The following is a 23,574-nucleotide window of genomic DNA, read 5'->3' on the forward strand; positions in this document are numbered from 1 at the left end:
GAACACTTCTTTGAAAAGTTGGGTTTCCAGTCAAAAATCTACTGTTATTGTATCAGTGTGTAGGTGCTGGTCAACAACAGCATGTCCCTCGTACTCAGCCTCGTCGTACCCCAGAAAATCATCGAGAACCTCGGGAAACTCTTGAATACAAAGCAGCACTGGAATTAGAAATGTGGAAGGAAATGCAAGAGGACATATTTGAAAATCAGGTTTTTACTCTTTCTGTTTTCTAAACTGCATGACTGCCAGACAAGCTTTAACAGAATTGTTGAGAGTAATACTAACTGCATTTTTCTTAAATGTTGCCACTGTTTCAAATAAGAGCTGAATTTTGTTCATGTGGAATATTAAAACTTGAGATATACACAAATATCTTCCATAATCTTAAGGAAGAAGGTTAATTCTTTTCTGTTAAGTGACTGAAATAGGTAGTGAAATACACAATACCCCCTTCACAATTTCCCCTTACTGTTTATGAAGTACAGTAGATACTCAAGATTCAGATTATTGGTGTTAAATATTAGCACTGCATTTCTTTATTGTTAGTCCAAATCTATCACTGTGTTTCTACTCTTGAAGTCATTCTAGGTGTTCTTAGAGTTGCATGCTTCTTTTAAAAAGACACTAAGAATCTTGTGTCTGTTAGGGTACTTTCTCAAACTTGGGCTTACTTTGCATTTTATACTTAAGGGTAAGAAATATCTTTCACTATCAGAATCATACCTTGAGTTATATAAGTCAGTGTACAAAAGTTAGTTTTTAATTCTTTTGCTTCAAGGCTTAGTTCTGCTAGTACTCTCTCCTTTAGAGTTGCACTTCCAACAGTTGTGATTTGGTTTTCTGGTTTGGGGGTTTTGTTCCTTTTTTTTTTTTTTTTCTTTCTCTCCTCTTAAAAGCTTAAAAAGAAGGAAGTGGCCCATATGCAAGCACTTGCAGAAGAATGGAAGAAAAGAGATAGAGAGAGAGAAGCAGTAGTGAAGAAAAAGGTAAGGAAACTCATACTTGCTGAAAGTCTCATTATAAATCTCACAACACTATAAAATTTGACAAGATGTTTTGTAAGTATGACGTAGAACAAAGGTTCTGTGGTTAGTCTTCACACCTACTGGTATGCATGCATCTAGTCTACAACAGTGCAAAAAATTAAAAGCAGCCCTTAATCATAGAATACTTGTTAGGAATCCTTTTGGTTAGCTTGCTGTCTATGGGGGCTCTTTAACTTTAATTGCCTTTCACTTGCATGGTCAAAAAGCACTTCTACAGCCCAGCTGTGCATTTTATGTTATTAGAAAGAAAGGCTCTCCATTGTGATTTCCTCATTGAGCTAGAGATTTGTTTTATATGTGAACTTCCAAACAAAAATTGTCAATATTTTATACCATAGCAAGAGTAAATTCTTCACCCACCTAAAACATTATTGCAAGAAAAAAAATGCCTTTTCTTTTGTTGTTGTTGTTCTTTTAGGTAGCAGAATATACTGTTTTGGAAGAACAGCTTCAGAAAACCCTGAGAGATCTAGATAAGCGAGAACGACAGCTTTTTAGTGCTGAATCAGAGGTAAATAGTGTTTGGTGATTTTAAACAATGCAATTACGTGAGCTATTTCTCTAAGGTTTGAGGTTTCATGTAGAGACAATTGTGACCTGTGTATAAGAACTGAAGTACCTGCATTCCTACTGATATATAGAGAAGCACTAATAATTTAAGCCAAGTTCTATTACAACTACACTTTTTTACTGAAATGGGAATACAATGAACTTTTAAGTGGGTCGCTAGAATTACAGAACTGTATATTTTCTATTCTTAACAGAATCAGTGTCAGTGGAGACATTTATATAACATTAGCATATCTCAATTTTCAGTTTAGTATTGTCACATGAACATTGGGCCTGTGTACAAGAGTGCCTTACTTCAAACAATAATTGCTAGATTAACCATTGAAATAGGAGAAGGTAACAAGGAGAGCTGGGAGAAACTGCAATTGTCCGTTGTTATCCAGCAATCTGATAAGAGTTCCCATTTCGTATTTTTTTTGTAGTGACAGGGCCAAAGAAGATGTGGGAGAAACCAGTAACTACCACTGTTTCTAGATCCCACTGAACACCCCCAAGATGAGGAAATGGGGTGCAAGTCCTCAGGGAAGCTAGTCATGTGAAAAGAGAAAGAAAGAAAATAAACTGCCTATGTTTGTACTTCAGAACAAACTCACAATTATATAGGTAAACAGCTGTGGTGATTTAGCAGTCCAACAAACTCTCCCTTTTCTCCTGTAGCTCAGATTAATCTTTTTACCATAGCAATCCCTCCAATGCTTGTGAACAAAGTTAAGAAAGCACCCAACACAGTGACTGGCTGGTTGAGCCTGTGTCCTTGTCTGTACACAGGCTATCTATACCCCTCAGGATGCAGTTTGTGCTGTAAATGTTAAATGTAAAGTCAGATACTATCTATGCTAAAAATCTGGTGATTAGGTTTGGCCAAGTGCATTTCAGTCTGAGTAAAAGTATTTATTTTGAATCTCATATGTGTTTGTCTCAAAACTTGCTCTAAATTTAGTGAGATTCTGACTTGAGGGTTTAGAGATAATAAAAATCAGTGGATTCCAAAAGTGTCTAGACAAAATGATGTAGGGTTCATTTAGCAATTACACAGTTTGATAAATGGGCCATTTGGAGAGGTTTCTATTCAGCTAGCAGTTATCTGGGCCAGTAACATCATTCTAGAAAGTTCAAACATGTCAAGGACTGTTTTCCTGTTTAGCTCAATGACAAATTCTCTCAACATGCTCAGTTTGAAGAGTGCAGTCTTACTGATCTAAAGGCATCTTAGCTGTAGCTGTGACTTCACTGTTTCTGCAGTTAAGGGGTATATTTAGCTTTTTAGTTTGTAGGAGAAAGGTGGATATAAAATTTGCTTTTAGCAATCCCACATAGAAAGTACAGTAGGGATACAGATAGCACCGGTTTTTAAAACAGTCAAGCCAGAGTATATTTGTAGCCCAAATACAGTAATTTGCAGGTCATTAGTTAAACTGAAAGCCAATAAAAAGAGTATATAGCAAACATAGAGATAACAATGGAATTTCTATTGTTTAATTTCTAAAATGTGTAACAATTTTTTTCTGTCATGAATAGTAATAACAGTTGTAAGAAAGGCCCTTAAAATAAAGGTCTTGCACCTATGGATTAATATAAATATGTCTCATTTTTAAGCTTCAGAGAGTAAAGAAGGAGTTGCAAGCAGAGCATGAACGTGTTCTACAGGAGCTACAGGATTCTGTGCGGCGAGCCAGAGAAGAATGTGCACACCAGGTTGAGCTAGAAAGGTCAAAAATCAAACAGCTGGAAGAAGACAAGCTTCGCTCACAGCAGCAGGTAAGTACACTCAAATGTTCTGTCTTAACCATTTACTTATTTAAGTAACCATTTTTAAAAATAAGTACACTAAGTTGAGCAATGGGTTTGAGCCAAGTGCATTCTGGCAACTTTGTAATAAACATTTTATCTTCATTGTTTGGTGAGCTATGTGCTGGGATCCATCTCCGTCAGCCTTGCTCAGTAGTAGGGCCAGTTTGCAATGCAGTGGTTTTGGTTTTGGTTTGGTTTTGGTTTTTTTTTTAACACTGAAGATAAAACTGCGATTACAAACGTACATGTGGAACCTGAACAGTAGTATACATTTCAGTAACTTAATAAATTGTTAGCAATTAACATCTAGCAAAACATATAGGTAGCTTGACTATGCTGTCCGTTTTATTCTTCCATTGCAAAAGAGTATTTCTATTATCCTTATTGAGGAGGGAGTTGGGGGGAGAATTATCTTGTTATTGTGACCTTCTATTCTGAAAGTTGTAGTTTCATTAAACTGAGAAAATCTAGATCACGTTCTTTTGTCCTGTAAGATAGCTTTTGCACTAATGACAAGGCTAGTCTAGCTATTTTTCTTGACTGTTAAAGCATACTGTAAAATTTTATAAGTTAGTACTAGGTTTTTTGAGCAGTCACAATATTAGACAATTTGTTGTTAAGTAGATTAAATCTTAGTAATGTGCATGTGTAGATGAATTGCTTGCTCTGGTGCTTTTCATTTATGATATGTGATAGTGGTAATCCCACAATAGCTTTGACTAGTTAAAGAACTGTATCAGCCAAAGGCATATTTTTGTATTAGGAAGAGTCGTGCTGGGTTTCTGTGGGGATTTTCAGTTTAATATTAAACACTGATACTAACCTACGTCTTTTCAAGTCAGCATATGTTAACCACAGTACAGTGAACTTTTAAAATATAAGTACAAAAAATGCTGCTAATCTAGAAGATGCTAATTTTGGTAGTTCTACTGAACAATCATTAAATTGAGATGAGTAGTTTCAAACTGCAGAATGCAGTCCTCTTTAAAGAGGTAAGTGGATCACTTCTGCATCGTAGATGTGTTGTGGGCACCTACCAATGCTGTATCAGTCCAGACAAGATAGCCAATAGTTAGTTCTTCAGGCTCAAGTGGCCAAATGCCACCACCTAGGCCACATCTTCCAAATTCATTCTTTTGACTCAGTAACTTTTTTTTTAGCTAGGTTGCAATACCATCACTATCACTTTATTTTTTCCTGTTCAGAACAGATATACTGTATCACACCAAAGATCCAGTTAGTTCAGTGTTCTGTTGCAGCAATGGTTGGATTTAGAGGGCAAGAAAATAAGAACTGGGACAATGAGAAAATAAAATTTTGGTATATCCAGCAATGCCATAAAGAGTTACAGGTACCCTCAGCCAGAGGCAGCATTTCATATTTACTAGCCATCAGTGAAAGTATTCTTCATGAACTCATCTGATCCCTTTTATAAAGTATTTCTATTTTTAGCATTGCAACATCCTGTGGCAGTGAGTTCTAAAGTTTAATTATGTGTTGTATACTTAAAAACTTCTTTCTGTTCACGTTAAGCTTGTTGCTTAATAATTGTGACGAATCCTTTAGTGCTTGTGCTACATACCGTTCGTGGTTGCTTAGTTGTCTGTCATACTGTCTCTTCCAAACATGAGCCCTGCTATGTCTTGTCTTTGTATGAAGGCCATTCCTTCCAGCTGATTATCCTGTCTGTCCTTCTTTGTGCTGTTCCTGCTATTCTGAATCTCCCTCATGCTTCAGTATGAGGTCGTTGTTACCATGTATTTTGCATAAGACAATCTTTTTTGTTTTACTTTGCTGGGTGTGGGGTGGGGTTTTGTTTGTTTGCTTTGGAGTCTCTCTGTAGGATGGTTCCCTTTTGTAATGTGCAGAAAAAAAGCAGAAAATTCCTGTTGGTACCAGTTCTGATGGGCCTCTTTTTTTACGTTTTTGAGTGTGGGTTTTTTGTTTGTGTGTTTTGGGTTTTTTTAACAAGGAATGTTCTGGAGTAAATTATAGTAGTTCTAAACAGTATGCTTTGACTTATTCCTTACCATTTAAGGAGATGTGTCAATACATAATTTTCACACTTGAATTGTAGAGTTCTCTAAATGTCTGACTTGTTTGGAGGTAAGGCCCACTATGTGCAAGAGGATATCCTTGAAGCATCCACCTTAAAGAACATCACTCTTACTTCCTGAATAAGGAAGTTGTGCTTTATTTGTGTGATCTGTGCAGTTCCCTAACAGTCCACAACCTGAGGTCTCATGAGAAATTCAATTTTTGAAAGTGTTTTCAGAATCAAACAACAAATTAAACATTATTGTAGAAGTTCTAGGGAGACCTGGCATTTTTTATAGCTAAAGAAATTAGTTACTGTCTTTGTTATAGGTGTCATGTCTGTATGTCTGCTATTGGTAAAAATGGAAAGGTGAGGAACAATAGTATCTTTTGTCAAAGTTGGCTGTTGCAGTTATACCTGAGAAGTAACTGCAGTGAACCACGTTTTTGTGTGGCTCATTAGGAAGCATCTTTGCTTTCTCACATCAATGCTGTAAAAATGATAGACACAAAAAGTGAAGTTTTGGAAGAAGAATAGAGGAGCCCAATTAGGAGATCCAAAGAATTAAAATATTGATGTACTAATAGAAGAAGTTGTAGGCTTTGAAAGAGAAATGCATTTTCTGAAGCATTTTCACCCAGTATTTTAAATTGTTGCATAAAATTCATGGAAATACTTGCATTAAGTACTTCGTCATAAATACAAGTGCAGCATTTGGGATCATATTGTGTGATGGAATGCATCAGTTCAATCAGGTGTATTAAGGTATTTATAGGTGAATAACATTTAACAGAAGAAGTATGTAAGCTACTCTTACAAAACATAAAAAATTCTTATTTTTAATATAGTGTAATAAAAAATGCTGTTAAACATTTGACTTATTTTCTTTGTAGCAAAGTAATTGTGTATTATTTCAAATTGGCCATTTTAAGATGAAAAGGAAAGCTCTCTACAAAATCTTCATGAAACTGTGGAAGCACAGAGTAGGACAGAGGTACATTAAGTCATTAGTCACATTGAGCCTTTCTTCTAAATCATTATTTGGCTGTACAAAGTATTAGTTGTTTCTTCTTCCAGACGTTCCTAAACAAGTCATGCTGGTGAAATTGAGTAAGTAATAAAACTTCATATAGTAGATAACACTGTTGGCTTTCTTTAAAAGATGTGTGTAAATCTAAATAGTTTTGTTTCCTGTGTTTCTTCTGCAAGTCATTTTAGCAATGTGAACAGCAGTGTTTATAAATCTTGATCTTCCGTATATGAGGACAGACTTGTTTTTTCTTTCTAGTACTGAGCAAAGATCCTCTTTAAAATTCTTCCTATTAAAACATTACTGTATGCCATCATTAAGAAAACATTAATTATGAATGTGTAGCTTTCAGTGTCTGTTTTATGTCAGATAATTGACCGTAAGATATTTGTTCCAGGGACTAAGGAGTAACTTAAGTTCTGTAACCTAATTCTTTGCCTGTGAATGGGGTTTTCTGCTAACTTGCATTATATCTTGATATCTTTAATGTAGCTTTATGAAGCAGAAAATAAGCATAAAATTTTGGAGAAGGAGTTCCAGCAATACAAAGAACAGCAAAGTAGCAAACCAGAAATCCAGCTACAATCAGAAATAAATCTTCTCACTTTAGAAAAGGTATCTTGGATTTTTCTAGTCTTTAAAAACTGTCACAGTGGTCCATTCACTGATAACGGAGTTGCAGAATAAACTTGCATGATAAACTGGTTAATTTGTCCATTTTGTTTGGCTTTTTCCAACAATTTCTTCAGACTTTAAATACTCAGACACAAATAAGGCTGAGTGGCCTTATTTCTATAGAGGAAGCAGCAGTGTTAGAGAATAAGGCAGGAAAAAAACTAACCTATATATTTAAATTGCTACCATCATGATTTAATGCTGGGGACTCTGAGCATTCTGTTTATAAAACTAAATAAGGATGAAGATTTTCTTGTGAGGATTAATTTAGACTAGCATTCCATTATGTGTGCTGGTTTTTTTTATTAAGTATTTCTGAAAAGAGATTGTGTTACTTATCAGTGGAATGAAATCACTGTTGTAAGTTGATTTCTTAGAAACCATACATGCCTTCAGTAGAGGATATTTGTTTAATTAAAACCACAGATATGGGCATTTTATGCTCAGAATTATTATGAGGTTTAAGTCAAATTGTTGACTGAATAAGCTGTAAAAGATTGGACCAGGTTTCTTGGCATAAAATTCACTCAGTTATATGGCCCATTTGCATGTTACTGTATGTTTGAATGACTTCTAATAATGCAAGCAAATGATTCAAAATATGTTTCTATCTCTACAGACTTTTTAAGCTTTTAGCTTAAATATTTTTAGATTGGCTATTTTTGTTAGATTTAAAAAAAAAATCAGTGCATTAAGACCTTCACAAATTTAATGGTAAGTAATATTTGTCTGATTAAAAGAAAATATCATTGCCTCAGTTGTTAATTAAAAATGCTTCATTTTTCAGGTTACTGTATTCTATGTGCTTCATAACTGTTTTCATTTGCCTTTTAATACTAAATTTTTTTGCACAGAATACAATTAATTTTTTTAGTATGTAGCATTTTTTCAAAGATATATTTAGGCCGTAAGATCAAAGATTCATACTAGATACATAAATTTTAAGGAACGGTTTGAACAGATATCTATTTCAGAGAAAAGGATGTAGCACATATCTTCCATCAGCTGCAGGAAAGAAAAAAAAAATCTACACGCTTTTTAAAGGCAAGATTTATCCATCAGTGTTTCTGTTAAATTAGTGTTTATAATCTTACTTTGAAGAAGAAAAAAAGGGGGGTGTGTGCTAATTTGAGAATCTTAAATTTAAAGGTTACGTCAGCAGACTTAGTGCTAAAAACTAATCTTTTTCTTTTTGTATAGATGGCTATCCAATAAAAATAAGGCTATATTTTAAACAAGAAAATGTTCATGTGCCATAATATTTATGTTATATTATATAACAGCTTTAGATGATGTTGTATGTTACACTACATAAACACTTTTCTTAAACCAGACCCTTTGTATATATACATCTTTCAGTGATTGTTACTGTTGTTATTGCTTCAGCTGATATGATTTTAATTGCTTTTAGGTTGAACTTGAAAGAAAGTTAGAGTCAGCTACCAAGTCAAAGCTCCACTACAAACAACAATGGACAAGGGCTTTGAAAGAACTTGCAAGGTTAAAACAGGTATGCAGGTTTTCTTTTGTCACATGAGACAACCAAGTTAACGTAGTGTTGGAATCTATTTATAATTACTGTTAACTACTGGCAGTTTTCTTTTATTAGTGTTTGTCTTTGCGAAATTAAAGCTCTGAGCTATGCTTTTTACAAAAATGGAACAGCAAAACTGATTTGAGTTTCACATTGACCTCAGAAAAGACCAAGGATCAGGTCTGCAAAGAAGGTTGGCAAAGTTAAAAGCAGGCATGATTTAAAAATGGAAAGCTTTTTTATTAATTTCATTCTATATAATGGTCAGTCAGCACTTCCAGAGAAAATATTTTGTTCTTGTCCCAACCATCTTGGTCAGTTACAGTCCTAACTGTTCTGTGTTTTAATTGTAAAATGAATGAAGATTAAAGATGAGAAATCTTAGCTTTTAGAAACAATGGTTTAAGGTTTGCTGAATGCTGTAAAATGAAGTAAACGTGCAGAAAATTTAAACTGAAAGTGAAACTTTCTCCTGATTTTGGAAATCCTAATCTCATACTAACGTGGCATGCTTTTTTACTGCTGGTTTTTTAACAGAGCTTGTGTGGGTATGTATATATAGTCATACACATATGTCCTGTCCCATGTGGTGGGTGGTGGGGAAGGTGAATCTTTTGAATCCCCCGAGAGGGTGCTCTCTGCTTGGCAGAGCTGCAAAAAGGCAGTGGAGTCGCACACGTGACTCAGAGGAACGGTTCAAGACAAAAATTGTTTATTTTTTGTCTCCCTAACCCAACACTCATCAACAATGAACAGACACTGCAGGCATGGAGGCTTTGGTATCAATGGCAACTCCTTACCTTAACAAGGACAATGGCTAAGGCATAGGTGTAAAGATGCTATTAAGTAATAGGCAGTACCGATATCAATTCCTTATCTTAAACAACCTAGAACAAGAAGGAGAGAGGAAAGAGAAAGAAAGAGAAGAAAAGCGGAGATAGAAAAAGGAGGGGATTTCACCACCCTTTGTATCCCACATTGATGTCTTCACCCGGAGTTCAGCAGTTCAGGTCCTCAGGTGGTGGGTCGACCAAGGTGTGCATACGCACTCACCTTTTATAGAGTCCAGTCAGTCTGGGACTACCCAAGAGGTGGTGACTACCTCACGTTTGCACAATCAGGGGTTCCAGAAAATTCGAGGGGGTGCTGTCAATCAAGGGCTACCTCGCACTTGCATAATCAAGAGCTTTGTCCCTCAGGGGCCCCTCTGGTGGTTGCAGGGGCAGTTGCAGTCGCAGAGGAAAGCAAGTTTGAAAAACAGTCCACCATCCTGCCTCTGCAGAGCTTGGTCTGTCTTCCTCCCACAGCTTTCTTGCTTGTGATGTTTTCTGCTTGAGTGGTTTGAGATAGAATCAGGCCCAGTCTTAGACAACATATGACTTGAAAATACTCTGTTCAAACTTGCAGGAGTAGCAGCTTCACCCTCGCTGAATCCATAGGCCTCCATGATTTCTGTCATTGCCTGTCTTTCATGAATTACTGTAAACATTAGCTAAACAGCGTACTTAAGAATGGTGAGCATTTCCATCGGCCTTGACAAACAAATTAGTAAATCATTAATCCCTGTTGCTGAACAAACCTTGACACAGATATAAAGCTTCAGAATTCAAGTTTAGTAACTGTTTATTACCTGTAGTTATACCTACTTTCTGATTGAGGAAAAAGTGGCTTTCTTTTGGTATGGGGGTTTTTTTAAGGATTATAGTTCCTACTTCATTCTTACTGCTAGAGTAGTTTTTGGAGAGTAAGAACCTAAGCCCACCCTCTCCTAACTGTTAATTACTTTTTTTAATCTGTATTTCTCCTTGAAGAGAGTGAATGTGCTGTATAATCACTATTAATAATTAAAAACTCATCTTTATTTGCTGTCTTCAAATTGGTCCTTTTCTGCCTAGTGATAAAAGGAGTCAAGAATTGTTATCCCAATTTCTGAAATATCTGTGCTTGACAAGATGATAGAAGGAGGAATATAAGTCTTATCTCTCTGATTAAGTTTTCTTCAGCAGCCATGAAAAGTCCAGGCCATTTTTTCTTTACTGCCGTATTTAAAAATTCCTGTAGAATAAAAGAGAAGATTGTTGCTTGCCGGATTAACACTGGTTCATATCACTACCAGATTTTTATTATAGATTTCATCACCATAGACCTGACTATCTGAATTTAGTAACATATGTAGATGGTTTCAGCTGAGCCTCTTGCTGAAAGTCTGGAACATAAACTAAGTTGGCATGTACAGTGAATTATGCTACCTAAAACTTTTCTACTACAGAACAAACACTATCAAACTAGTTTCTTGTGGTTTTTATACTCCTGTGCTTCATCTTATACTTAGTCTATTGATAAAGGATTTAAGTTAACTTTAAAGAGCCAAATAAAAGTTGAGGCAGAGCTGATCAAAAACCATTTACTGTGTTTTAAATATGAATTTGGAAACTGTTGCTTCAGGAATTCTAGATTTGCTTTAGTTCAGATGATTTGTGCAATTGTGCATAGTTTGACCAATTTCTTGTTTAAATTGGATTAGTACCATGTTAATTTTGTATTGCCTCTGGTGAATAGCCACAGGGCTGTAATCTGTGCCAGTAATTTGTCACACCAAAGCTCTCTAGAGAACTATACAAAACATTTGTGTAGTGAGGATTAGACGCTGAAAGCCATATCTTAGATTGTTAATAAATGTTAATGACAAAACGCAGCTGGTAAGTCTTGGAAATGAGATCTAATGCTTTGTGCCCATTGCCAAAAAAATGTTTAAACAGAGATTTCCATTACTCAAAGGTGACCTAGTACAGTCAATTTGTGAATTAAAGAAGCATAATCTACAGGCTAAGCATTTAGTAAAATGGTCTTCTGATTTGCAACCATAAAAGTCAATGTTTCCTTAATTAAAAAGTTTCCTTTTACTTTGGAACTAGTTCTTAGCACACATCTGTGATGGTTTTATATTTTGCAGAATATGAGATATGCAGTATATAATTTAGAAAAGTATGGGACTGTTAATAGAAAATGCTCTAAACTTCTCAGTGTCTAGGATTTTGGATGCTAAACGTAGTGCCAGTGGTAACCAAAAAAAGTACACGAGGACACGTATACATCATGCTTACCTGTGCTTAACAAAATATAGAAGTTAGTTGAATTTAAACACAGTTTGTAAAGCTGCATGAAAATAGACTTTACGCAGCTTATTTTCTTCCCTCTTTGTTACTCAGTGCAAGCCTGTATTAATACCGCTGTTCAGCTTTAGGAAGACAGAAATGTTAGCAAGTTAGCTATGTATCTGTGCACCCAGGTAGATTTTATTTCCAGAGGTTTCAAAAACAGTCTTTCAAAGTTTGCTGACTGGAAGATCTCAATACTACACAAATAAGACTTCCATAGTTTTTATGTATGTGAGCATTATTTTTGAGAGCAATCAAACCTTTTACACAAAATTGCATATATACTTACAGAGATCTTAGATGCTAAATTCAGTATCTGTCAGACTGCAAGAAACAATGTATCAAAAATTAAAGCTGGCAGAAATGTAATTTTCAGCAGTTGATAATCTCTGTTATAATCTAGAAAACCAAAATCTCAAAATGTACATGCATACATTACTCAGTGTTCTGGGAGAAATATTTTTTTAGTCTTTTAATGTGTTTGTGCCCTACAGATCTGTTAAAACCCACAATGATGCATTTCTTTAAAACAACATAGACCATGTCGGCTGGCTGACATTCACTCTGTCATGTCCAGTGTCTTGCTTATCCACTCAGTAATTAATTTGATTAATTTATAAGTAATTTAGCCAAGGATGGGATCTAAATCTTTGTTTAAAAAAAAAAAAAAAAGGCACAGAAAAAAAAACCACAAAAAACCAGTTGGAGGTCCAAGCCTTGGTTAAAAACTGTGTCTTGAAACCATCCAGGCCCTCCTACTGACTTGTCAGCTCTGGGTTATTTTCAGAAAACTTTACTTGAGTTCCTTAGCTTCAATTGTAAGTTTTTCCCACAGACTTGCATGGTATGTGTGAGTGGGAGAGTGAATAGTGGCTGCTATTTAGCCATTGTTTAGTCTAGTGTATGTATGTTTACATCTCCCTTTTGGATTTATAGGCAGCTATGGCAAAATAAAGATTGTGCTTCCTTGATTGAAGAGCCTCTTAACTAGAGCACCTGGCGTCATACAGGGATTCTTTTATGATCTGATTATAACTGAAATTTTGAGGGGTTTTTTTACTGGTTAATTTCTTTTTAATGTTGGTATTCCTGTAGTATCATAGGTTTCAAAACATGATTGAAGTTCCCACCATGTGAGCTCCTAAAACAGTATTCCATGTCTCAAGCACTACATTAGAGATGCAAACTAATGAAGAAAAGTAGTAAATCATTGAAGTAAATGATCTGATAACTAGTATGTCTCTTTATTTGGATTGGATTTGTTTTGTTTATGGGGATGTAAGAGGAAGATGGCAAAATAACAAATTAATAAGAAAAAGAAATATTGGTGATAAGTTTTACTGAGGGGGAAATGGAAAGAAAATGAGCAAAAGGAATAGCATGACTAGCAGTGCTGAGAAAATAGTGGAGAGAAGGTACCTGGGCGAACTGAGACTATATTGCAAAAATAATTGTCAGAGTAATTGCACATGATACTCTTGGTTCATCTGTGGCTGCCTGGCTGTGGGATAGTGGCTGATGATAATTAGGTGGTGATGCAAAAGTGAAGTTTCCAAGTGTTCTGAGTTTCTAGTGGGTCTTATTTTCTATCCACAAAGTTGCCTTTAGTCCAGCAGCTGATGGTTCCAGAGTGTTTCCTTACCTGAAATTTTAAAATGCAAAATTCTATAAGTTTAAAATTTAAAATTCTAATAGTTCTTACTGAGTCTTAAAACAGCCTGGCTGGCTACAATAAGCAGTTGGGGATAAATCTGAAATGTTCCTTATTTCAGGATATATTACAGGAGCATATTCTCTCTGGAAATGTAAAGTATGTCAGAAGGTCTTGACTGAGAATTTTAAGTGTGTAAGTATGTATAGTATATATAAACCTGTGTGCACTGAGGTACACTTTAAAAAACCTCTGTATTCAATTACAACTTAGTTTTTCCGTATACACAGAATAAAATGAAGATGTTACAAGTGGGTTTAGAAATGCTGGACTTTGCTTTATTAGTACCCTAAATGTGCAGAAGTGTTTTATTAATATTGGGGGTTTTTTTCATTTTGGAAGATCTTACAGTAAATTCTGCTACATTTCAAGTACTACTATGCAGTAGAGTTTGGTTCCTTGTGTGGTTTAAAAAAAATAGTGCTTGTTGCTAAACTGTGAAGTAAAAAGTGGATTTAATACCTGAATGTCTCTGATAAAGTGGCACCAGTTTCATCAATGTGATGAATAAGAAATCCTTCCTTCTCTCACAGTAACAAAAGACAGTCTTTTTATGGTCCCTCAACAAATCATAACAGAACTGTATATAAATGAATTCAAAATCAGCATACCTCACTTCTTATCAAACAACAGTTGTAAATTCTTTGCCATCTTCTTGTATTGATGGATTATTAGGAAATGGGTTTCTGTTGCTCTGCTATGGATGGTATACATAGAGCAAGCTTGCTGTTATGCACCCTACAGATTGTCAGAGACTAATGTTGGGAAGGACATTTTAAAATCACAGAGTACGAAGTGTGTAACTTAAATTACACACGGGATCCATCACAAATGAATCTGCAAAATCACTTCTCACTTGCTTTCATGTTTTGTTTTTTTTTCTTCAAGTTGGACTGTCTTAGATTGAATGCTAGGGAAATCTTGCCTCAGAAAATGTTGATTTTTATTTTTTTAATTTAATATTATTGGGCTTAAATGTCGTTACTCGGGGTCATGGCATGGCACACTACAGACATTATTGACTTTAACTGTTACAGGACTAAAATTCATCTTTTCCCTCACCCCTCCCAAACAAGGAAATGCAAAATATTTGTCATGTTTACATCACAATGGTATTGGTAATCAAATTAAATTTCTAATCACATTTATCTGAAAGGAAGTCCTACCCTAAGTTAACTTGGAGGAAAAATGTACTGGTAAGAGTTTTTCTTTTCTGTGGAGAAAAGAAGGATTTAGCACTCTATATTCAAACTCACTTCCCTACAAATCTAGGGATATTATCCTGAGCAGTGGACAAGCTCATTAGTGACACTGATTATTTTTCTTTTCTTGGACATTTTTCCAGAGAAAAACATCAAAAGGAACAGGAACTGAACAAAGGATTCTTTGGGAAAGCCTTGCTTTTCCAACATTTCTCCATGGCTTTTGCATCATTCTCTTTTTTGTCCTTTTCTTGGTTTTATTAAACATCACTAATGATGTTTCTTAATCAAAAAAATTTACGGCTCTGGAATTAACTAGTTTAGTGAGCGTGTAAGGAATGAAGGTATTAAATGAGATCCATCCTGATCAATAGGAAAGCATTAGGAATATTATTCTTCCTGGTCTGATTGAGCTTCAGACTTTGTTCTATTAACCTTCACTGTATGTACTTCTAATGTATACTTTTGCTCTGAGTTTGTTTAAAATGCCATTTTTGCTATTGGATTGCCATTGTGAGCATGTTGCTGAACAGCAAAAACCTCTGGATCATTGAACTTTCCTGCCTCAAATAGTAACATATCAATTTGTCATTAAATTTGTAGTCCCACGTGTTGCTTATGGCCAGCACACAGTTATGTCTTTCCTCTGAAGCTGCAAGAATCCTTATAGATCTCAGTAATAGACTCCACAAACTGAAGGACTGGATTAGAAGACTTCTATTCAGTGTAGGCACACCTGTTTGATGATTTCTGTGTATTACATGTCACATTATGATCCGTTTCATTAGTAGGCAGGGATGTCATTTTCTGCTTGCATGTTAAAGTCTTGCTGTGCTAGTACTACGTGCTACCCTGTTTTCCATTAGTTTTCCAGTATTTAGTTTTTAGGTGATGTTTGCCCAACATACCTTCAAAAAAATTCTCTTCTAGAATTACTGAGATACACAAATTTGACAGACTTACATTAATAGCCCAGCTTCCCATGACAGTAGTCCTAGTTTGAAATGGGACAATTAGAATATGAATAGACCAAACTGCAGAGCAAGGAGATTTTTTTCCGAAAGGTTCCTCACCATCTGCAACAATGCATTGGACTGAAGCTAATCGTATCTACAAATCAGCATAGGTAGAAAAGCTAGAAAAGGAGATAATGGCAGTTAGAAGTGCTCTCTTCTGTAAAAGATTTAGATTTTTGACATCACCTAAGAGGAAGATGTCAGCCTCATCCTCCACAACAATGAGGGTTTTTTCCCTACAGATGAGGCATGTTGCTTGTAAATTGCATTCTTATATAATTTATTGTGTGGCTTCCAAGACTTTTACCACTGTTAGATAATGTCAACAGGAAAACCAGGTTGTACTATACAAATTAATTGCAAAACCAGAACTTGGATATGCAGGCTGTACTGTAACTACTACAGGGATATGTATACCAAGTTTCTTTAGGCTTATCTAATCGGGAAAAGTAGCTAGTCACCAGGCTGAATTACTGGATTCTTTACCTGCAGGTACAGACAAGTAGAAATTTCTGGACTTGTTCTACATGCACAGGGCAACTACTCCTCTCCTGAGGCTAAATAGAACTTTACAAAGGTGATTTAACATACTCAAAATTTTAGATCTCATGATTGCCTTAAGGTATTGCTCTCAACTTTTTTCTTTTTTTTTTTTTTTTCTGAAACGCAGCAATATCTTAACTTCATTTTGAAAAGGACTTAACTTAAAAGGTCAAATGAGAGCACCACGAATAGTGGTGGAAGTAAATATTAGCCTGTCCTCATACTTCTAGATTTTGGATAATTCAGATAATTAGATTTGCTGTCCATTTATTTACTTGTACTATAACTTAAGGTGTACTGTTTTTATACCATCCTACTTGAAACTAGGTCATGCTCAGCATTTTATCTTACTACCTGCGTTTAGCAAAGCGAACAACCCAAGATAAGTACAACTATCAAAATAGTTAAAATAATTCCATTCCTCCTCATAGCCCATTGTATACTTGAAATTTGGCTTTACTGTCTGGATGCTGTTGCCTATCCAGTTATTTGGAAATCAGAGCATACCATTGTGATATTTGCTGGGATTTTAGAAAAAAAAAAGTCTATCTTAATTCAAAACATTATGTGATTTAAGAAGCTCCTAACATGTTGTTATATTGTGTAAGTGATTGACTTCCACTGTTTTAATAACTTGAATCATGTGTCTAGTTGGAATTTACCTGGTTTTGACTTTCAGCCAGTGCTTTTCATTGGGTGGAAAAAAACAAACTAGCCAGCTGATGTGAAATACCAGTCTAGCCCGTACAGAGGCCCAGCAGTAGGTGCACAAAATCAAGAAACCTGGCTTGGATATCTTTTGAATATCCTCCAGCTGCCCTGAGTCAGTTAGTTAAGTACATTATGAGCCAGCAGTTGCATTTAGGCTGTTGTGTTTAACAGACATCAGTGAATGTATTCTTAATTCATCTGCTTCCTTTTCAAACTAATTTGTATTTGTGTCCTCATAATATCCCACTCTTTCACATACACTTTTTCCCCACTGAATAATTTTGTATTGGTAGCAAACTGTTTATTCCAGAATTACTTCCTCATTTATGAATATATCAAAGAGTAGATAGATTCTTCTGGAGTCCTCTGTTACTTTCTTGCTGTTGTGGAAATGATCAATTGCTATCCTTTCTCTGGTCTTCTAAACCCTGAGTAATCTGAGAGGACTTTCTCTGTGGCAGCTTAGTTTTGTGTTTGGTTGTAGGTGGCTTCTTCGGTGTGGTGTTTTGTTGGCTTTTGGCGGTTTTTTAAGACTAGTTGGAACTATGACTTTCCCACAAAAGCTGGATTAATTCTTCCTGGTGTACCCATATAACCTGTTAGTTTGGGGTTTAGTTATGATTTCAACCAATTTGGACACTGTGGAAGTAAGTCCTGCTGGTAGTTCCTGGATATTCCTAAGGCCTCTGTTTAAAGAAAGAATAAAATAAAAAATGGGGAAATAGTTATTCCTGCGGTGTCAACACCAATTTTGGTGACTGATTACACCTCCAGTTAGTCTTGCAACTTTGTGTTTTAATTTCTCTAGAACTCATGAAAAGTCTTGTATAAATATCAGCTGGCTGTAGTGACTTAGTAATGTTTCCTATATGTATTTGTAGATTGCTGTTCTAAAACCTATTCTACTTCAGTCTGAGATTGTTCTCCAAACCTGTCCCACATAAAGGGTGCCTCTCACATGGGAATGTTCTTCTGCAACGAACTTTTGATGGGGAGGGAAGAGCTATGGCCTTATCTTCCCTGAGTGCCTTTTTTTATGCTTCAGTCACCTATCAGCTGTAGACTCTTTGGCAGGATTCCTGCTTCTGGGTTTATTATTAGTATGTATCCCTTCAGCAAGTTGTTCTCCAGGCTTTCTGGCCTGTCTTGCTGCAGTTCTAACATTTAATTTGCCTGGCTGGTGTATTGGATTTAGTATAAAAATAAAGTATTTGGGGCTTATATACGTGCTAAGATTTCTTGTCGAGTACTTCTCTATTGCATTGCCTGTTCACATTAACAATTAAAGTCTTTGTTTATACCAATTCCCTGTAAAATTCAGATTTTCTTATCACTTATTGATTATCAACAAGGAGTGCTTAAGATGCTGGGAACTGAGATTCAGGAAACTGTCTGACTAGACTCTTCCAAACATTATTAGGTGGACCGTATAATGAATAAGCTCACACATATCAAACAAAATTATCTTTTTTTTTACCTCTATAATAAATATTAAACTGATTATATTAACAATCAAATAATTCAGATGAAAGCAATGTCAAAATTACAAAGGTAACCTTGCACTTCACAATATGTCTAGATCCAGGATGTTTCTGTAACCTCCTGCCTTATTTTTTAGCTACAGGAAGGAATGCTATTTTACCTCAAGTCTTCTGTCTCAGTGTGTAAGACTGACTGTATTGAGTTAGTGCACAAGGTCATACAGAAAACGACTGGGAGGAAAACAAGTGGAGAGAGGACCACACTTCACATTAAGACACTTTAATGTCACAAAGTAGTAGTGGACTCAAACCATAGTTTTGTTACGGTGTCTGTGTAGAGCTTAAAAAAAAAAAATAGAACCAAGTAAACTTACAGAATGGATAGCTTAATTGGATTAAATCCACAGAATCAGTTCTCTAAGGTTTTGCATAGAGCCAGACAAATGTAAAAAAATGTCACCAGAGTTTTGTTTTCAAGGCTTATTTTTTAAACCACAAATTGCAATTTCAGAAAATAGTTCTTGAAGCTTTGACACTAGGCCCTATGGGGCCTATGATGGAAGTTTCTTGCAGCTATTTAGCATTTTTCTAGGTTTTATTTGTCAAAAAAGGTTATAATGTAACATACCATGTAGCAAAGGAATAAATCTCAGTGTCTTGAGCAGTTCCACAAGCCTAAGTTTTATGTTTACCAGCTGAAGCCAGAGTTTGTAAAAGGGTTTGTAACATTGTGACAGGGCTTCAGCTGATCCAGCCTGGAGAGGTTTACTGCAATTGTGATAGTCACTGGTCTTACTGCATTATCAATATCAACAGCTAAGATGTTCTGTTTAACTCCTGCATTTCTAATACTGCTGAAGACTTAATTGTCATGACTTCATTCCTGAAGTTTTACTCATGTCACTATAATTAGCACTTTTACATGTAATCATGTAGTCAACTGAGTTTTGTCTTCACCCCATCCCACATTAGCGTGAACAAGAAAATGCAATGGCTCACCTTAAAAAGCAGCAACAAGAGCTGGAGCACATGAGGTTGCGCTATTTGGCAGCAGAAGAAAAAGAGCTGGGGAAAACAGACCGACAAGAGCTGGAGGATATCAGAAATGAGCTGAACAGGTATAAAAGCATTTGTAAGATTCCTTTTTTTTTTCCTCCCCCCCTCTCTTTTCTTGCTGTCTGTCTCAAAATAGTAGAAGGTTCAGTTAAATCAAGATTATAATTGGCTGTCACTCCAGTGAAAGAACACAGTTTAGTGTCCCTTAGGTAAAGACTGCACATTTATAAAATGCAACAGTACTGCAGTACAGAAAATCTATGTTTAAGGCCACTGTACCCTGTTTTTTATGTTATGGTCATAGTTGTACAGTACCACGCTTTTTTCTATTTTAAACTTTCAGTTCTAAGGATAACTGCTGCATTAAAAAAAGAAAGGGGCATGTACTATTCATATTTCAAATACATTAAAATTTTGAAACTACCTAATGTTGTCCTCCAAAAATTGTCTGCAGTAGTTCTGTGTGTTGAACACTTAATTTACGTACTGTTTGCATTATCAAAATAGGGGCCTTGGTAGGAAGTGTTATAGTTACACATGCATGTAGAAAAGGTATTGTTAGAATTTAAGTATTATAGTAACATTTCTTTTACTTACAGTTGGTTTTGCCTAGAGAGAGGATAATTTGTTACCTTTTATAGATTTCTTTATTTTACTAAGTACTTCAGTAGATAAATAACCTAAGGACTTAATATGAAAATAATCAGAGTGGTTTTTAATATGGCTCGTGCTCTGATTCTTTCCTTTTTATCAACATCAGGCTAAAACAACAAGAAGAAGAGAGAAAGCAATTGCAAGATGTTAGAGATAATTCTGCTGGTAGAGTGGATAGTCTTCATTCTCGAAAATTAAATGAAAACACGGATGATTATCTCTCTCGTCTGATAGAAGAGAGGGATACCCTGTTGAGAACAGGAGTATATAATCATGAAGACCATATCGTAAGTGAACTTGATCGTCAAATCAGAGAAGCTATTGCGAAAAGGAACATTGCTAAATAAAAGCATACAAAAAGTTGTTAAAAAGAGCCAAAAGTGATTTTTATAAACCTATACTACTTTGCAAAATATGTACGGTCATGCTTAGTTTTGCACACTATTGTTAGCTCTTTTTGAAGTCAATGTAAATATTTGCAATGTGTGAAGTTAAGCCCAGTTGTAAGTTTTCTGGGGGCAATGGCTGTTTTTAAACGTTTTTATACTCATATGTAGATATATGTGTAAATATATTTATCTTGTGTACTTTCTTCTGAAATGTTTTCTACCTCTTTTTGCATCACCCTGGCTAGGTTTACTTGTAATATTTTTATTATTCTAATATTTTTGGTCAATGTTGTCATAATTTCTTTCAATTTTTAAAAGGATCTCTTCAGCTGTATGTGGGAGAAGTGGCATCAGCTGTTTTCCCCGGCAGAACTCTTAATTCTGTGCAGCACCAACCAAATGGCACTTTTTTACTAAATTACAAAGTAATCAATTCTTGCTTCTCCAGCTGTAGTTAACATAACTAAGTTCTGTAGTAAATTAAGGGGGGGTTTGGTGGGGGGCAGAACTCTCAAACCCTGTGAAACTGAAACTGAATCAATTAAGTAACTAGCCTGATTGTACAGGATGAAAATCCCTTTGTTGCCCTAGCAGTTTTGCACATAGGCCTGTAAGGGTGAACCCAGGAGGTTAAAGACCTAGTTCAGAAATACACAATTCTTACATCCATCCCTAATGAGGAAAGGTGCTTGAAGCACTAACTCAGTGAATTTATACACTTTAAATTCTGAACACATACATAAAACAAGAGCTTTTTAAATTAAAGATGTTTTCCTTAATCAAGACCTAACCATTTTGCAGTTACTTAACATGTATTTTAAAGTATGTTATCTCATTCCACTTAAATTGTAGGTAAGGTTTTATTTGCTTGTGGCGGTATGAACAGGGTGCAGTCTCAAGGTGTTAAATGCCAGAAGAGAAATCCACAAGAAATGTTAGTTTGTGCATAATCACAGTTGAAAAAGTTTTGGTTTCCAGTCTTCATTCTATTTCAGTATTTTTAAAATAATTTGTGTGGATCTAGCTAATTAACTTACAACACTGTCCTTTCAACAGGCATTTTTGTCTGTCCTGTAGGCACAAATGTTTCTCTATTTGAATGACAAGTACTGAAAACATCTTAGGATTTGTTACTTTTAGAATGAACAAAGATACCAATGCAAAAATTCCCTCTATTTTTTGCTTTACATGAAGTCAGTGAACTTCCATGGACATGGCTGTATACATGTGATCTTCCTGTTTTGTATGGTATTAATTATAAAATTTTTTTCTATATTGTATCTGGCTTTGCCTCTAGGTGCATTGTTTTTCTTCCTCCCTACCATGGGTGTATCTCCTGTTAAATAAACTATTTGTTTAGGCTCCTTAGAAAAGTTTTAAACAAACTGTATAAACAAAGAGATCATATTCTGTGAGGAATTATCACTTATCAATACCAGACTTTGTAAGAAATGCTTCTGTAGTAGTTTGCACACTCTACGGTATTTCTCAGATTAGTGTGCTTCGAGAGATCCCTCTCCACTAACAATGCAAGTAACACCTTCATAAATCCAATACAAATCCATGAAAAGTAATTGTAATTACAATTTTTTTTACATCATGGCTTTGTCATACCACTGGTGCATGATCATATGCAATTATTGTAAATTAATCAGGGAGCTTCTATCTTGACAGGAAGACTTACGCTGTTTTTCTTCAAATGCTTGCTCACTTGCTAGAAGTGTAGTTTCTTCTTCAAACGCTGGATGGTGCCTTACACTTAAAGATCACAAAGATTGTGTTGACTAAATTTTCGTAACTGGTGATTTTTTTTGAAGTGGTATTCTATGACTTTTCAGGTGTGTTACTTTATTAAATAAAATTCAAATTTTAAGTAAGTATTAAGGATTTTGTGTTTATTTTTTGACTGTATTTGAACAAAAATTTTTGTTTCCTATTTGTGGTAATATGACAGTCTTTAGTGTTTGAATCCGTAGAATTGGCAAGTTCACTTTCAAAGTTAATTTCACATTTTAATTTCTAACTGAGTCTCTTCCATGGGTTGTAAAGCAAATGGCAGTGGTGTTGCTGCAGGGTTTAAAAAGAAACTACTAGGATGAGCTTTCTAGTAAATAAAAGTATTGAGTAAAATAAAGGGTAGGACACTTATGTTTTTAAACAAAACATTTATGTTTTAAACAAAACATTTGTAAGCCTGATAATTTAAGCTATTTGGTTCCATTTTGTCACTTGAAAGATCACTACTTACAAGGTGAGAAGCATGAATTTTGTGATTATTGAAAAATTTATTTAGCATTTTTGTTTTGTTATATACTCATTAGTCTTAGTGTTCATTGTTTGTGTTAGAATGAGAAAGTGAATAGTACTTTAAGCTTAATATTTCAGTTTTGGTTTTTTTCCAGCACAATTTGTCTATGTGCTTCAGTCTGAAGTACTCTAGAAACAAAATCTGTACTTCTGTAGATATCTGTAGCAGAGATAAGCTCAATATTACTCTTTTGTTAAAAAAAAGATTTTTATGTTGGGTTCCATTTGCCTTTTTATTCTCTCAAAACCATTTTAAAGTTCATAGCTCTTCATTGTAAAGACCAAATACTGGTTTTTAATCAAAAATCTCTTAAAATTTTTATCTTAATCTCTCTTCATGGCAAAAGAAATGCCATTTGAAACAGATGCATGAGGTAACAAGCTTATTTTCATTTACCCAGCATAAAAACTGCTGGAAATGAAACCTGTGTTTACAGGTTCAGTCCTGATTCAGTACACCTTAGAAAAGGGGGTGGGAAGAGGAACAACAGCTAGGCCTTCCTGGCATTCTGGCAAACTTGCTGCTATTGGTTTTAGTGCACCCAGATTTCACTAGGGAAGTTGATGGAATTATTTCAAAACAAGTACTCTTACCAATATGTTTCCATGAACCCAAATGCCCATAAAAATTAGGAAATGGGGGGGGGGGGGGGGGGGGGGGG

At 35.3% G+C, this 23,574-nt stretch overlaps 1 protein-coding gene across 2 annotated transcripts in view; it reads left to right on the plus strand.

Annotated features, from left to right (window-relative positions):
- Positions 1–22,237, plus strand: part of CEP120 (centrosomal protein 120kDa) — a 41,401-nt gene extending 19,164 nt beyond the window's left edge. For both annotated transcript variants that reach the window (XM_010561688.1, XM_010561689.1), the window contains exons 14-21: positions 57–209; positions 897–986; positions 1,465–1,557; positions 3,213–3,374; positions 6,968–7,090; positions 8,562–8,660; positions 19,479–19,624; positions 20,323–22,237. In XM_010561688.1, coding sequence (XP_010559990.1) covers positions 57–209; positions 897–986; positions 1,465–1,557; positions 3,213–3,374; positions 6,968–7,090; positions 8,562–8,660; positions 19,479–19,624; positions 20,323–20,563 — 1,107 coding nt within the window. In that variant the 3' untranslated portion in view covers positions 20,564–22,237. The remainder of the gene's footprint in view (positions 1–56; positions 210–896; positions 987–1,464; positions 1,558–3,212; positions 3,375–6,967; positions 7,091–8,561; positions 8,661–19,478; positions 19,625–20,322) is intronic.
- The last annotated feature ends 1,337 nt before the right edge of the window (positions 22,238–23,574 follow it).

Source organism: Haliaeetus leucocephalus, unplaced genomic scaffold, assembly GCF_000737465.1.
Source record: "Haliaeetus leucocephalus isolate CR32 unplaced genomic scaffold, Haliaeetus_leucocephalus-4.0 Scaffold150, whole genome shotgun sequence".
Taxonomy (NCBI): domain Eukaryota; kingdom Metazoa; phylum Chordata; class Aves; order Accipitriformes; family Accipitridae; genus Haliaeetus; species Haliaeetus leucocephalus.